Source organism: Sphaerodactylus townsendi, linkage group LG08 (assembly GCF_021028975.2).
Source record: "Sphaerodactylus townsendi isolate TG3544 linkage group LG08, MPM_Stown_v2.3, whole genome shotgun sequence".
Taxonomy (NCBI): domain Eukaryota; kingdom Metazoa; phylum Chordata; class Lepidosauria; order Squamata; family Sphaerodactylidae; genus Sphaerodactylus; species Sphaerodactylus townsendi.
The window spans coordinates 24418885-24435856 of NC_059432.1; the positions used below are offsets into that span (position 1 = coordinate 24418885).

Consider the following 16972-nt stretch of genomic DNA (forward strand, 5'->3'; position numbering starts at 1 on the left):
TAAGCATTCTACTGTTCTTGATCTCTCTCTGGAATTCCCAGCTTTGGAACTTCATTGTTGCTCTGGCTTTATGGCTTAAAATGGGATATGAAACAGTACATTTTAACTGCCCATCAACTAGCATTGCTCGCACATCAAACAAGCCACAAAAACAGTTCACTGACCACATTAGGGATCGTGACCAATACATCTTGACTCCAGAGGCACCAAAGTCAAACAATTCACCACTTGGCCCTGTGATCGAATTTATTAAAGAATGCGTTATTTTGCTGACAACCCTGCACCCACTCCCCCGCTGTAATGCATTAAAACAATACTCGACAACTAATTAAGTATGGTTGGGTCAACACTGCAATATTTCATGGGGAATAAAGTTTTGTGGCTCAGGAAATGAGGACTTCTATTCTTGCCACCCTCAGCAGCCGAGGCCTGGGTTCTGCACACCGTTGCACGTTTAATTAGCAGTCCTTCTGTAAGTGTCTGCAATTAGCACCGCGATGATTAATAAAATAACCTCTTTAAAGCGCCATTTAGCCAGCAGAAATGCAAAATCAGGGATAATTAATTCATCATTAATAAATCATGGCTGATTAACAAATCTGTTGATTACAAACACGTTTACAGCTCGGGCTCCCACCTGAGCTCTGCCCGTGTTTTTTTTTTCTGTACTAAACAGAAATTGAGACAAAGGGGGGAAAAAATCAACTAGACAAAAATTGTTTTAAGCAAAGGAGGAAGAAATTTGCATCCAGCAGCAAGTATATTGGTTTAGTCAGGAAGTTTTTCGATAGGAAGGGCTTTAAAAAGTTATTAGGCTAGGTTGATTATTTTTATTCCCCTGAGTGAAAAAAACCACATTGTCTAGTGTTAAATCCGGACAGCAGAGCAGCAATTGGTTCCTTACTGCCGCTACAGATTTAAGGAACTCAACGAACATTTCACACAGGCCAGTTATTGTCAGTATTCAACCTACCAGGCCAAGCCTTCTTAGCGTGAAGCATTCAGTCCAGATCTGTGCAGGATGATAATGTTCTGTCAGGGATTTGAAACTAGAAATAGCCTCCAACGCCAACGCAAGCTGATCAGGCCTAACAAAACTTAACCAAGATATTCCAAAGATGGCTGTTCTCTTTTGGGTGCCCGCTGGTTTTCAAACACAACCAGCCATAAGAACAGGATTTCTAGGTGTCATTTGTTGTACAGGTAGCCACAAGCACCTCCCTTACTCCATCTAGGCAAAATTGTCCTTTAGACTGGCCAAGGCCTTGATAGGGGTTTTTGATTGGATAGCTGAAATTTCACAACCACAAAAAGCTTCATATTAACAGCTTCTCACATGCCAGTTCACTTAGTTACAGTGGCGTAACTAGCCAAACTGGAGCCCTGGGCAAAACCTGAGTTTGATGCCCCCCCCCCAGGCGCGTGCCCAATGCAACGCGCACACCTCCCCTTGTAGCTACGCCCAGTGGCGTATCTAGGCAAACTGGAGTTTGAAAGCCCCCCATGGGCAGCCACCCTCCCCCACTGTCACCAAACAATGATTTTTTACACCAGGTTGTTTCAAAGTCACCATCACATTATAGAACATGCCCCAACTCACAAATCTGAGCACAGCAATAAGCCATGCCACACAGCAGAAATAATTTTTTGAAAACATTTTCAAAATGCTTTCAAAATGTTTTATTACTGCTATGAAAACATTTTATGGTGTTGTATCCAGTACCCCCAATTGGGGGAAACAGCATCACTTTCAATGTTTCAAAAGGGAGAATCTAAGGCTCCCTAGTTTAAACAAGTGATGCTGGAATCCACACCAAACAGCATCATTTTCAATGGTGTTTAAACTAGGGAGCCCAGATTCTCCTTTTAAATCCACCTTAAAGGGAGAATCTGGGGTTCCCAGTTTAAACAACATTGGAAGTGATGCTATTTTGGGGTTGACTCTCCCCCACCCTGAAACAGCATTACTTGCAATGTTTAAACTGGGGACCTCAGATTCTCCCTTTAAATCCATGTCAAAGGTGGGGGAATTTAAAAGGAAAATCTGGGGAAATTTGGGAGGTGCCTGCTGGCAGGGGTGCAATTGTTAAGCTAGAAGCACCAAAATTTCAGGGTATCTTTAGGAGACTCCCCTAATGATACCACCCAGGTTTGGTGAAGTTTGGTTCAGGGGGTCCAAAGTTATGGACCCTCAAAGGTGTAGCCCCCATCTTCTGTAGCTTCCATTGGAAACAATGGATGATGGGGCACCCCCTTTGGGAGTCTATAACTTTGGACCCCCCATAGACAACACCTCACAAAACCTGGAGTGGTATCAATAAAAGGTACTCCCTGATGATACCTCCCAGGTTTGGTGAAGTTTGGTTCCGGGGGTCCAAAGTTATCAACCCTCAAAGGTGTAGCCTCATCTCCTATTAGCTCCCATTGGAAACAATGGGGGATGGGGCACCCCCTTTGGGAGACCATAATTTTGGACTCCCTGAACCAAACCTCACCAAACCTGGGTGATAGCATCAGGATAGCCTCCCAAAACATCCCTGAAATTTTGGTGCTGCTAGCCTAAAAACTGCGCCCTCTGCAGGCCAAAAATGAAAAAACACTGAAAATACAAAAAATCCCACAAACAAACCTGCACCCCCCACAGGGCTGCGCCCAGGGCAATTGCCCACTTTGCCCAATGGGAGGAACGCCTCTGCTTAGTTAGGATCTCTTTTCCTGCTACTTAATTACGGTAGTACTTTTGAATTAGTCATTTCCAAGTATCGTAAGACCTTCTTACGTAGGTTGGCTTTGGGGGAGCTGAAATAATTTGAGAGGAGAGCTTGACAGATAAATCACATGATGTGTTTAGCTGTTTGTATTTGAAGGATGTTGTGGAATTCCTGACCCCTCAAATTCCAAGCAGGTACTGTATAAAACCTTCCTGTTTGCCCCAGGAATGAACAGTGCTTGAATTTAATTGGCCACTTTTTATTAGTTGTATTTGCTTTCATTTTTTTTAATTGTCCTGAGCTGTTACCAATGACTGGATAAAAACTGTGCTAAAGAAATGTGCTTCTTAATCTCTGTTCTCAGTCTGCTTGAAGCTATCAGCCAACATATCATAGGGGATTAGATTAGGATATAGGAGACTCGAGTTTAGATTCCGTTATTCCACAAAGGTTGTTGTGTGACTTTGGGACAGTCACTCTCTCAGCCTAATCTACCTCACAGGGTTGTTGTGAGGGTAAAATGGAGGAGGGCATGGACACTACGCTTAGCTCTTTGAAGGAAGGAAGAAATAAGCTAGCAGCAGCATGAATGTCCGAAGTCAGACCTCCAACCCTCGCACTTATGTCCAAGGAGACAGAGGCCTCTGGACCGTACCCACGGAGGACTGCAGAAACCCAGTTTGAGGCTGCAGTAGCAGTCTCCTAGCTTGCCACGGTACCCAGAGACATTGGGCAGGCCAACCAGCAGCCAAACCCCACGGGCCAACACCTAACGTAGCATGAGGCAACAAGGGTGGCAGAGGAGCAGCAGAACCCGTCACAAGCGATGCCCTGTTCTTCATCTGTTGTGGAGTAGCAGAAGATTCCTTCCTGCATTCCTTTGCACTGAACAGTTTTTAAGGCTTTGATGAGTCACACAGTTCCCTAGGATTTATCATGTTAGAGAACCTTTTCTGCCTCTAACTCTGATGAGTGGTTTTTTTAAAAAAAAATCTAGAACTATTAGCAAAGACCCCAACATAAACATTTATCTTTTACTGAATGAAGAAAATATTATTTTTATTGAGCAAGACAGAAAAAATAAAGGCACAAAACAATTAATCACACAAATATTGTTGCTACAATTCTCAGTGTTCCTGACATTGCAAAATCATGTTATAACTGATGATAGTTTTAAAACAATCAGGTTTCAGTTTTTGTCTCACATTGCTTTTAAAAATTGCTTAGAAAGTCCGTTACCCAAAATCTCATCTCTTCTTAATTTCTCTTTCTGAGACTTCTAGCCAGAAAGGATTTGCTTGTCATAGGACTGCATGTTTTTAGAAAATATTTTTGTAAGTTTGACTTCTCCCCATCATGTGGTTATTGCTAGCTATCAGATTGGTTGCTCTTTAAAAAAAGAGATAAGCAACACAGGTGCAAACAGCCAATCAGCAAGTACATATGAGATCAGATGATATACCGAGATAAGATCAATCACAATTAATCAAGTCTGTTTCTGCAATTGTTTCAACTAACTGTCACAGATAAAGCCTGATCCAAGCAACAGTTTATGTCTTCTAGATCAGCTTGCAAACTCAGCAAAAAAAAAAAGGCATTATATCATTGCTACTGTAGCCAGGAAGCTTCTTTGGAAGATCAGGGCAATGGGATTGGCTATAAACGTAAATAAATGCTTATATAACAGGGAAGTTTCCATGAGCTTTGTATTTTCCATTACAAATTAAGTAGGTGTATTCCTCTCTGCAAACTGTACATCTGCACGATCAGAACTAACGGAAAGTTGGTTTTCTTCAAATAGTCAGAGAACCTTCTAGCACAAGTACTGCTTGTCCCTTAATGTCTACTCTTCCATCACCTCGAACAAAAATCTTCAACTCTCCTCCACGAGAAGAGCATTGGAAGGCTGAAAAAGAAGAAGAAATGGAGGTGGAAGCCATGGGGTCAGATCCAGCGGAAGGGATTTGCACCAGAAGAAGAGGACTTCATCCCCTCACCCCCTATTTTTTGCTGCAGCCCAAAATGGTTTCTGAAATGCTGCTCCTAGGGGACAGCAGATGCTTGAGAGCAATGGTGTATCTGCCTAGGGATGAGAGGGGGTACCCTTTGTCTCCGGGCACCACTAATCTGGTCACGTGGGGGTGCAAAATTGGCCCCCATGTGACCAGGAAGATGGCTGCCTCATCATCTTCGGCCGTCCTCAACCCTGCTCATGTCGTCATTGACATGGGCGGGGCCCAGGAAGCCCAAGGACACCATCCCTCCAAGTCTTGCCCCACTCCTGGCTCCCAGCTCCCAGCCAACAGACCCTTCTGCCCTCCCCTCTGGGGAGAGCAGAAGGAACTTAAAGGCTCCATCCTTGGCTCCTTTGCTTTTATAAGCATCGGGCGGGGCTTGGATTTTTTTTTACCCCCAAGTTTATTTTAAAAGCGATTTATATGTTTGCGGCAAAAACTGGGCTTCCATGAGTACTTGGAAGAGCGACCCCCAGGGAAGACTCTGAAGAGGAAGGCTGTGGCAAACCACCTTTGCTTCTCACTTGCTATGGAAGTCACCATAAGTTGGCTGCGACTTGATGGTACTTTACCAACCCATGGGCACTGATTTCAAGTAACCACAACATTCTTAAATTGCTTGTACTTATTTTTAGAAAAAAGCCAAATCCCGGCTGTGTTTAAATGGATTCTTCATCAAACCTGAGAGCAAGGGGAGAAAGCCAGTTCATTGCGACAGCTTGCCCATCCTGATGGCCACTGAGGCGGCAGAGAAAACAGAAAACACCGAACTTTCTCGTGAGTCTATTTTCTCATTGGTTTGATTAGGTATGGTTGGATTGGAGGGTTGGGTATTTGTGGAAACACCAGAATCACATTAAGGAGCACCTTTTTTTAAGCAAATGCATAGAAACTCACAAAATAATTCAGGAGTGTTAGAGTGTTTTTTTTAAAGAATCCCCAGTCTCTGCTTGTTTTTCAGCCCTTTGATTAATCAAAAATAAACTTTTAATCTGTATTTCAGGCTTCTATTGATTAATATAAAATCAATATGATTAATCAATCACATTAAAGTTTACAGCCCTAAGTAGGGCACCCTTTATAAAATTTGGTCTTACCACACATTTCTTTCTTCCCCAGTTGTTGTGACCAGTAACTACTTAAAACAGCATGAGCAGATCCTTAAAAAAAAAAAAGGGTGGGGGGAGAGGCTTAATAGTACTATGACAGTTAATAATTCCTTTCTCAATGCTCCTGCCATTTTGCAAACGTTATTTCAGTAATCTTTCTAACCACACTATAAGATAACGCAGTACTATATTCTCTCACCTACAAAAATACCTTCATTGTGGTAGGTGGGGTAGTACAGTTTACTGCACTGTTGGCAGGGGGTTGGGGTTGAGCATTTCGGTACACCTATTATGGCCACCTGTGGAATCCTTATCAGCAAGAACTAAACCACTCAGTGTTTGGGCAGAGATTTAAGTTTTCCCATGACCACAGTGTTGTTTCCTTCCTCTGAAACACACAGGGCCAAACTACACGTGGTACTTTTCACAACTTGCTCACAGGAACTGGCAACCATATTGCAGCTGTGAGTTCCTGGTGTTAATTCCTGTGCACAAGCACTCCAGGGTCCCAGGCATGGCATTCCCTCCCCTCACACACAGGTTCTTTTGAAGAGTCAAAATAGCCTCTGGGCTGTCAGAAGGTTGTTCTTTGCCCCAACAAGAGGCTGCATGCACAAGAATATGTTCAGATTTCTAGTCTCTGAATGGCATTCATCTATTTCATTCTTTAAGGGTTTTTTTGAAGGCACCACATAAAAGTTGTGTAGAGTGTTGATACCAAGCTGCACATATGACACCAATCAGAGAGCCCCGTGGCAACTACAAAGGATGTATTGTGACAGGGGCTTTCATTTGCCATTCAACAGAATTCAACAAACACTTGTGTGGCAGTCAAAGGGTGAAATTTTAAGGTGCCACAGGATCCTCAATGGAGGGTGTTGCCGAAAACTAATCTGGCAATTCATAACCACGTGTCAAGTGTCAAGGTGGAGTGATTCACTTATGCTGAAAAAAATAAAACGAAATTCCTTCATACATGTGCAAACAAACCTGTGACCGGATCTTCTGAAACTCCAACCCAGGGTGCAAAGTAGCGGGAGTAAAAGTCATAGTGATTCGCAGATGCTTTCCACCTTTAAGTGTGACTATCAATCCTTTCACTTTTCCAGTCTTCTCAGTCCGCAAAAGCTCTTGGGCATCCACTTTTAGTTTCTCCAAATCAGGTCTTTAGAGTTAAAGAATAAAATTTGGTGTTTTTTTTTTCATTCTATAAGGTACTGCAAGTGGGGGTGTCAGTTACAGTGGGCCCCACGTGATGTCCTGGGTCCTGGGCAACTGTCCCATCTCAGGGTCAGCTGATATCAACTCTAGCAACATACATACCTTTCATAAGTATCACTGAGACGAACAAGGAACTTCTTGGTGTCAGGAGAATAGCGAACATCTTGAACATTCCTATTACCTACAGCTGCCTGGTTTTTAAAAATGCACCAAAAAGACCATTTGTTCATAACCCTTCTGTACAATGTAACCATTTCATTATCTTTCTTAGTAAAGGCAATACATCCAATTAACGGCCATCTATTGCAAGAAAGCACATGAACACAGGGAGAAAGCACTACAAGTAACTCAATAGGCAGGGGCAGACTCTTTCGCATAGCCAGGGTTTTTAAGAGGTGGCTGCTCATCGCAATCAAGAGAAAAAGTCTTCACAATAAACGAGAGAAAAATGGCCAGGTGCAACTGACTTCCACTGAAATTAACGGAGCCCAAGGATAGCTCCAGACAACATGAATGGCAAACATGGGTGACAGGGAGTTTGTAGCTCCAGACCAGGGCCAGAGCTGCATTTTTTTAAGAAGGGCAAACGTATAAAATGACACACACCCCCGTACATTATAAACATTATTTCTTTGTGTACACATATATAATCAATGTATATAACCAAATGTGTTTTAAATGACAGAATAACTTATGTTGACCTCTATGAACTGTTAATGACATTTTTTACATTATTTTATCTATCTGTAATGCTTCACTGCACACATAAAAACCCAACCCAAGGATACAGTTCTTTAGCCTAGTCTTTTTCTGCACCTTTTTTAAAAAAAAATACAGCACACTTAATTTTGACATGGAAAACACCAAATGCACTTCACGTTCCCTTCGCTTTATCTGGTAATTATGCTGCTAAATGGCTAAACTGAAGTTACTGTACTTTCGTCACTGGAAAAGACAATAATGCTAGGAAAAGCTGAAGGCAGCAAGAAAAGAGGAAGACTTAACAGGAGATGGATTGACTCAATAAAGGAAGCCATGGCCCTCCATTTGCTTGACCTGAAGAAGGCTGTTAACAAGAGGACGTTTGTGAGGTCACTGATTCTTAAGTCAGAAGTGACTTGATGCCACCTAATAATGAAGAAGAAGTAGAAGTAGAAGAAGAAGAAGAAGAAGAGGAGGAGGAAGAGGAAGAGGAAGAGGAGAAGGAGGAGGAGGAGGAGGAGGAGGAGGAGTTTGGATTTGTATCCCACCTTTCTCTCCTGTAAGGAGACTCAAGTTGGCTTACAAGCTCCTTTGCCTTCCTCGCCCCACAACAGACACCTTGTGAAGTAGGTGGGGCTGAGAGAGTTCCGAAGAACTGTGACTAGCCCAAGGTCACCAGCAGAAATGTAGGAGTGTGGAAACACATCTGGTTCACCAGATAAGCCTCTGCCACTCAGGTGGAGGAGTGGGGAATCAAACCTGGTTCTCCAGATTAGAATCCACCTGCTCTTAACCACTACACCACACTGGCTCTCATAATACATGCGAACAGGCCTTCTGTCCTTAACCCCCAACCCTTAACCCCCAACCCATCTGAAGGCCAAGCCTATCAGATGAGGGGGTGGGTTTACTCATGGCCATTGGCCAAGCACAACACAGCTCCCAGTTTCAGAGCAGCAGGCAAGGAACGAGTGAGGAGCCATCTTCTTCTCTGCCCCATTCAACTCCAGGCTGCTCAAGATCTCGCAGTGGCTCAATAGAGCACTAAGTGCTGTTTTCTTTGTTAGAGCAAGTTGAGCTGGTTATTACAATATTGGATACATGCAAATATTTTCACTACTGAAAGCAAAGCTGTCATTTGTTACATGTATTGCTGACAGTGTAGGATTTGGATTTCTAATCCCCACTCAGAGCATGAGGCACGGCTGTGCCCATCTTCTGTTTTGTTCAAGGCATGGGATTGCTCTGAGTTCAATTTCTTTAATCTTAGATCACTGCACATGCCAATTTGAAAAAGCTGGAAGGGTGACAAGACAAGAGATGAACAAAGGTGGCTTGCCATTGCCTGCCTCTCAGGCTGTTTCCACACAGTCAAAATATCCTGGGGTGAGTGAGAAAAATATCCCTGTGCAGCTGTTAATTCTGCACAGCTCCCAGTGCTAACGTGGGCCTGCCCCGGTGCTGCCCCGTGATATTTCCCTTACCTTGGGATATTCAAAAATTGCTAAATAGGCAATTCTTTTCAGAGATCCTGGGGTGACCTGGCTGCAGTGCAAACACCATGGGAGCAGACCTGGTATATTTTCCTACCTTGCCACTCCACTTCCTCCTAAAAGCGGCAGGAAGCCCACTTCCCCCTCCACCCCCTGCATCTAGCAGGCTGGTGGGGAAGAAAGGAGGCCGCTGAGAGGCTTCCTCGTGGCACAGCTGGCTCCAGCGAAGAGAAGCAGGGAGAGCCAGCAAGGCGTGAGTTGGGTTGGAAGGGGGAAGCTGGGGGGGGGGGGGAGAGATCCATTCCCTCTGTCTTTTGTCATCAAAAGCTTTTGTCAACAAAAGACTGTAAATACAAAAGACCCAAGCCACACAGAACAAACTGGGGTATTACCTCCTGGTCCTACCTCAGCTCCTGGGAAGAAGCAGGGAGCCATGTGGAGGCCGAAACTGGGATAAAATAGCCCAGGTATGTACAATTCCGGTTCAACCCCAGTGTAATTGTGCTGTGTGGAAACAGCCTAAATAGCAATTCCAGACTTCTTTGGTGGTCTTCCATCCAAGTACTAATCAGGGTCAGTCCTGCTTAGCTTCTAAGATCTGATGAGATCTAGTCATCCAGATCAAGGCCAGGGCAGTATACATGGAGATTATTACATTTTTATCTTGACAACAACCGTGAGGTAAGTTAGGCTGAGAGAGTGTGTGATTGGCCGCAAGTCACTTGGTGAACTTCATTCTCAAGCTAAGGTTTAGACCCAAGTCTCCCCAGGACAGTTCCAACATTACATACTAAACCACACTGGGTGTCTTTGCTCTGGTGTCCAGATAAATGTCCTATTAAAAAAGAGTAGCTACGTGACTGTTGGAGGGGAGGTGTCGCCTTAAATGAAGGTGTGTGTATATCCATTTCGCTCATTGAGTAGATCAAATACTCCGACTGTGTTTGTGTAATATTAAGCAGAGAGACCATGGTGATTCAGTTGCTATATACAGGCTGATATGACAAATGAAAAGTAAACTTTGCATGCATAAAGCAAATATTTGGTCCAGAATTTATGCTTAACTTGTTAGAAGCTCAAGCTGCACAGTTATAAGCATAATTGAATATCAGGATTACAGAATTACCTTTACTAATTCTTCCTCTTCCTGAAAATCCTAGTAGGGGAAAAATGTATGTGAGTGAACGATGCTTTGTTTCTTTTTGGAAGAAATGCTGACAATTGAGAAATGAACCATTTAAAGCTAACCTGTGGGTAGGCCACGTAAAGGGGGAAGTCCAGGATAATGTGATCTTTTGCCTGTCTGGCAAATAATTCTCCACTCAGAGTTACAAAAGTGAGGGAGGAATTCGTGTTTTCTGTTTTGAAAATCAAAAATACGTTATCTAAAATTGAAGACAAAAGGGGCTCATGATATCAAATTTACAGCTAAATTTTCATTACTCTTGTTACGAAATAACACTGCAGCTGATGCCAGGGTAGCATGACCACACAGAGGGACCTCATTTGTTGGGGTAAACCATCTTAATCCAAAACGAGAACCTAAAGATGGGGGGAAAAGAGAATCAGTCCTGTATGCCAGTCAGTCAGTCAAGTATTTATTGTTTGGTTTCATTTTCATTATGGGAATTAATATTATGAGATATATGTTGTGCTTAAACCAGTAACTTTAGTTTAAAAAAACAATATGTAATTTCTAAATTAAAAACAATAACTTTAGTTTGCATTAAAATATAAATTATTAGTATTTGCAATCTCTAAATTAAAATGCCCCATCAAGTACTTTCCATGTCAGATGTTTTTGCAGCTTCTTCAGCTAGTCTAAATTAATCTCCAGTACTTTGGAACATCAGTTCAAACAGCGCTTTAAATACTTTGCTCGTAATTTCCTAGCCGCCAGGGCAAAGAGAGCCATCTTGTAAGAAACATAGGAATCAATATCAGATAATAAGAAAATCAGTTTCTCATCATCAGACAAAAAAGCTGTCCTAGGTAGTATTGGCTCCAAAAACCTTTTCCTTATTTCTGAATATAAAGGACATGAGAGTATGTAATGAAAGAGATCCTCAGGCTCTTGTTTTCCACAGATGCAAAAGCGCTGAGAAAATGGTACTCGTGTGTATCTACCACTAAGCACTGCTGAAGGCATTGTTTGAAATCTAATAGGAGTATAAGCTATTCTTAGGTTTCTTGTTAGTGCAGTGGTCAGTCCTGTATGCAATGGGTGGCTCAATTTTAATCTGGGTAATTAATCAAATTAGATTATTGACACCATCTTTCATGGCTTGAATCAACTGGCTGTAATGGGTTGTCCAGGCTGGGTGGCTGTGGTCTGGTAGCTTTCACTTCTAATATTTCGCTCGCCTCCATGGCTGGCATATGCAGAGGCATGTCACAAGAGCAACCCACAGCCCAAGGCAGCCGAGGCCACTGCCAGCCCACCCCGCTATCTCCAAAGGGCTTTCCAGTGGTGTGGGGAGGCCGAAGAAATTATTTAAAAATTCTGCCACTGAAAAGTCCTCCATAGGGCTGAATGAACTGACACCACCCTAAGGGGTGGCTTAAGTCCGAGCCCAGGACCGTAACATAACTGCAAAGCCGGGGTGGAAGCTGACTAATATCAGCTCCACCACTAGGAATGTCCCAGCCTGCCCCTCCCCACAGTGATGTCCAATTGGATGCCAGCACAGCTCCGCAGTGGCCCTGACCTGTTTAAATTTTGTGTGGATATGACCCAAGTCATTGGCCCTTTCTCCACAGCACAAATAAAACATCTTGCAGACATTTTAAAAAGATCCATTTTGGCTTTTTTTGTCCACCTACCATGAACAAATAAAGTGTTGGCAGGGAAAGCGGTTCTTTTTCTCACCTCCTCTCCCCCACCCCTAGCCTGACTTTCAATTTCCACTGGGCAGCTCATGCCTGCCATTTTCTGCCCTCTTCAGGAGGCTCCGTGCTGCCGCCATTTGCAGAATGTTCCCACGGAGTTTTTTCTGCTTGCAGCTCATCCATGCATCTTTTCAGTGTAAAAAGTACACTAATAAAACCAGCTTTTCCTGGCAATCCCATGCATGTGTTGTTTTTTTCCTTTTTTAAAAAATGAGATATCTTCAAAGCTACAACATCACAATAGGAGAATCACAGCCGATTTTCACATCATAGCTTCAAAAACAGCTCATTTAAAAGAAAAAAGAAAGAAAAACAACAACCTGTGCACAGGATCACCAGGGAAAACAAACTTTATTAACACACTTTATACACGAAAAGGACACACAGATGAGCTGCAAGCAGAGGAAGCTCCATGGGAACATTCTGCAAATGGCAGCAGCACCTGAAGAGGACAGAAAATGGTAGACACGAGCTGCAGAAAAACAGAAAGTGAGGGTATTGTCGAAGGCTTTCACGGCCGGATTCAACTGGTTGTGGTAGGTTTTCCGGGCTGTGTGGCCGTGGTCTGGTGGATTTTGTTCCTAACGTTTTGCCTGCATCTGTGGCTGGTATCTTCAGATGGGTATCAGAGAGAAAAGTCTCTTTTCTCTGTGATACACCTCTGAAGGTGCCAGCCACGGCCACACAGCCCGGAAAACTCACCAGAACCAGAAAGTGAGGGCTTTAACTCGAGCAGGTAAACTAAAATGCTTCTGCAGAGCAAAGAGAAAATATCTTAACCCCGCCTTGGGGGGAAAAGATCGCAATTTAGCATTTTCTGGAAACCCAGGTTGAGCAGAAATAAAATGTCCTGAAGTCATCTTGGGGGGAAAGCTGTATGGAGTTTCCCCCCCAAAACTCATTTTTAGCCTGTGCTCAAGACATTTTATTTGTGCTGTGCAGAAAGATCCATTGCTTTACTTGGCCTGCTAAAAGTATCACCCTTCTACAATATCAGTAAACAGATAAAAAGATCTACTTTCTACTGACGCCGTTTGCAAAATTGTCACTCTATCTGACGCAGCTAAAAGTGTCTTACTTTTGGTAAAGTCATCGTTTGGATGCAGTTTTCTGATGAATGCAGTTTCTGAGAGGTTCATTTCTGTTGCGATTTTTTGATGCCAACCTTCTTCCAGTTCCTAAAAGAATAATCAAGTATACACAAATAAACTGATGTTTCTTTTACACCAAAGATGGAATGGTTCACACTTCTTTAAACGTTTCCTGATGAATATGCCTGATAAACAATGACTGCATCGTTAGTCACAAGGTTAAGTGGTTTCCAGTTCCTTAAGCATAAGAATCTGAAACCTGCAAACTTCTGTTCAAAAAAGTTCTATTCAACAAACACAATTTGCACCATCCCAGATCATACACAGTGTCTCTCTTTCATAATGCCCTCGTACTGTGCCCAATCCAAAGCTACATTTTTCAAAACCAGGCACTCAAAACATGAAAAGGGGGTGTTTCCCCAAAAGTAGCCTTGGACTACCCCAAATCAAAGATCCCTCCCACAAGGATGCTGCCCTATTCAATATTCTTGAGCATTGTGGCCAGCCCAAATATTTTTTGTCAGTTTTGCCTAAGGGACTCTTAAGGACTCACATCCTGCATGTGAGCTCCCAAAGGCACCTGGTGGGCCACTGCGAGTAGCAGAGAGCTGGACTAGACGGACTCTGGTCTGATCCAGCAGGCTAGTTCTTATGTTCTTATGTTCTTAAGTACCTAGGGTAGAGGATCTGAGACTTGGATCTGGGAGGTCCAGCTTTGAATCACCACTCCACCATGGAAGCTCACTGGGGGACCTTAGGACCTTGAGACAGTCATACTCTCTCAGCTTAACCAACTTCTCAGGGTTGTTGAGTGAGTAAAATGGGAAAAGGAAGATCACACATTGTCCCTTATTGGAAAATGGACAGGACCGAAAGGTACTTGATATACATAAGGTTGTATATCCTTAACAATAATTAACAAATTAATTATTAACAAATAATTGATCCCAATGATGCAACTTTTGATTTGTGATTTGAAAAGACCGGGGGGGGGGGGGGGGGGGCGCACACAGGAATGTTAGTGTTTTTGTTTTTTAAAGTCTGTATAAGACCAGTCAACTTCAATTCAAAACCAAGCAAAAAAAACCTTCCATGCCATTGGCCGGTATGCACTTAAATACTGCCACCCTGTGGTAGAATTTAAATAATACAAGTTTTAATTTCTCATGTTGGCATCACTGCTCAATCATTTTACAGATGAAGGAACCATTATTGGTTCAATAGAATATTAGAATGTTAGACAAGGGAGTGAGATAAAAGTCACAGGATGAGACAAAAGAACATGTGGCTGGGGCATCCTGTTGTTTCTCTGATGTGCTCACGTGCATGAGACTCCATGGGAACGTATCAAGTGTTTCTACACGAGATGTTAAATAGCATCAAAGTTTCCCAGAAAGACAGCTTGTCTTATGCTACAGAGCTCCTGTCACAATGAATGGCAGCAGGGGACTGAGTGGGCATCTTCTAGTTTTGCATGTAGCCACAGGGAATCCCTTTAGTCCTATCTGAGACCACTAATAAACTGAGGACGTCCCCAGAATGCATTCCAGAATCCTCTGCAATGAACAGGAATTCTTGGCAGACAAACAAATATGAAAAGTGGCCCTTAGGGCAGAGTATTTGTAAATAGCCCAGTTCTATGTAGCCATAGAAACTTTAATCATAAATCTGAAGAAATGAGCTGTGACACATAAAATCTTATGCAGAAATATCTAGTATTTGGCGTCACTGGACTGATTATCTTTTCCAATGATCAAGAAATCTCACTGAAATGAACAGAAACGTCCCTGGCCCCATACAGCGGAGGTTGGCACTAGACAGGATAAAAACAAAGTAGAGAAACTTACATCTTCAAGAAGACAAACAGCTGCAGGATTGCCACGGAATGGTTCATCTGTAAAAGCATCAATGGTGAAAACAGAAATCTTCATTTTTTCTTCTTTTATTTTGTCCAAGGTTGATTTTTAAAATGACCTTCTGCAACATGCAGGTTTTCTGTCGCAACGGCTCCAAAAGTCCAAGTTAATATTAAACCAACGGTGAAGAGAGTCTGGATAGTTTTATCTGGGCTGCAGCCATTTAACCGTTTTCTTATATGAAATAATGTGAAATAACATAATGAAGAATCTTGTCCATGTTTAAAGGGAGTTTCTCACCTTTAAAGGTGAATGAAGGACATCTAATTAATGTAAGGTTGTTCTTCATTATATTAATCAGCGGTGGGAATTTTAAAGTGTTTTCCTTATTTATAACTGGTTGTAGAAATGCCAGTTGTATAACATCTAGGCCAGGAGTCGCCAGCCTTATCTTTAATGAAAATTACTCCTGAGGTACTCCTCCCCCTGGCATATTACCATGTTTTGTTTTGTCCTAGAAACCGAACATGGAATAGGAAAAAGCCCTGAAGCGAAGCTGTCAGCTTGGCAACTCAGAGATGTTTTCCTGGGTCTTCCAGGGGATGCATGAACTGTTTTGCTCAACAGTTACTGGTAGCTCACAAACTATTCACTGATCACGGCCACAGATATTTTGAATATTAAGTATTTGAGGGAATTTGTTTCTTATTATTAAAAAAATGGGTTCACTTTTGGAAGCTGTACCAATGCTTTTAATTAAATTGAATTTTAAATCCATCTCAGGGTTGGGGAATTTCTGGACATATGGGGTTGAAGCCTGTGAAAGGTGAGATCTGGAGAGAATGAACCTCAGTAGAACCAAACCTCTAGAGTCCACCTTCAAAAGTCACCATTGTCTCCAGGGAAACGGATCACTGTTGCCTGGAGATAATATTGGGGGATCTCCAAGTCCCTCCTGGAGGTTGGCAGCCCTATTTTAGATTCCTTTTATATCAAAATGGAACGTACGTATATTTTGGTATAGGGCCTGTATATGATTTTCTTCTTTTTCACCAGCTATATTTGTTTTAACATCTCAAGACTAAAACGCTTGGTCATCGGTGCATTCTCTGATTGACATTGTATGAGGTGGAGACCAACCAGGCTTTGTAAGATTGTATAATAAATGTACAGAAGATTGTCCTTCCCTTCCACAGAATAAGTTGTGTCCATTCAAGCATTAAGTGTGGTACTTGGCAACAGAACATGTGCTTAGTTTGCAGACAGAATCACTATTTACTTTCTCTTTATTGCTATTTAAGCTCCTATACAGACTGTCCACTTTTTTTGAAATATGAGTTATAGTCTGTTTTCTTTTATGGGAAAGGGAATTTCTTCCTGGTGGGATAATCAGAAAATGCTTTATTTTGCTTTGGTGACTATAACTGACTGTGCTGAGAACTTTTGGAAACGTGGAGACCAAAAATTTGAACATTTTTCAGTATAATGGACAAACCTGGCTCCTCCATGTTGTAAATTTAACTTTCCAAAACACCAGTATTGAATTTGGCACCTAACCTGGTACTCTTCCATGCAAATAAGCTGTATTTGCATGATCTGATCTAATATTGGGCAGACTGCCAATGGACAGTTGATATAGCATAGGGGGGTCTAAGAGTTGGGAAGACCCTGGTTCAAATCAGTACAGCCTTAAACAGGAGATATCCAAAGAATCTACCGGTATTTGCCAGTCTTTTCAGCAGCACTGAAACTGGGTGCTTTACAGAGTCATTGTGAGGATTTTTGAGATGATATATATGAAGTTCTTTGAGCACTCGGGTTTATAGTGAAAAAATAAATGCAAGATGTGAATTTATTATATCCCACAGCAATAGTTCCCAACCTG

At 42.4% G+C, this 16972-nt stretch overlaps 1 protein-coding gene across 1 annotated transcript; it reads right to left on the reverse strand.

The window, feature by feature from the left end:
* Positions 1–3783: 3783 nt before the first annotated feature.
* On the reverse strand, positions 3784–15378 carry PBLD (phenazine biosynthesis like protein domain containing). Its single transcript, XM_048506179.1, is given in 10 exon segments — positions 3784–4617; positions 5824–5886; positions 6826–6906; positions 6909–7000; positions 7159–7247; positions 10378–10407; positions 10500–10609; positions 10695–10793; positions 13219–13318; positions 15079–15378. Coding segments are annotated over 10 exon segments (861 nt in total). The 5' UTR covers positions 15163–15378; the 3' UTR covers positions 3784–4504.
* Between the last annotated feature and the right edge of the window lie 1594 nt (positions 15379–16972).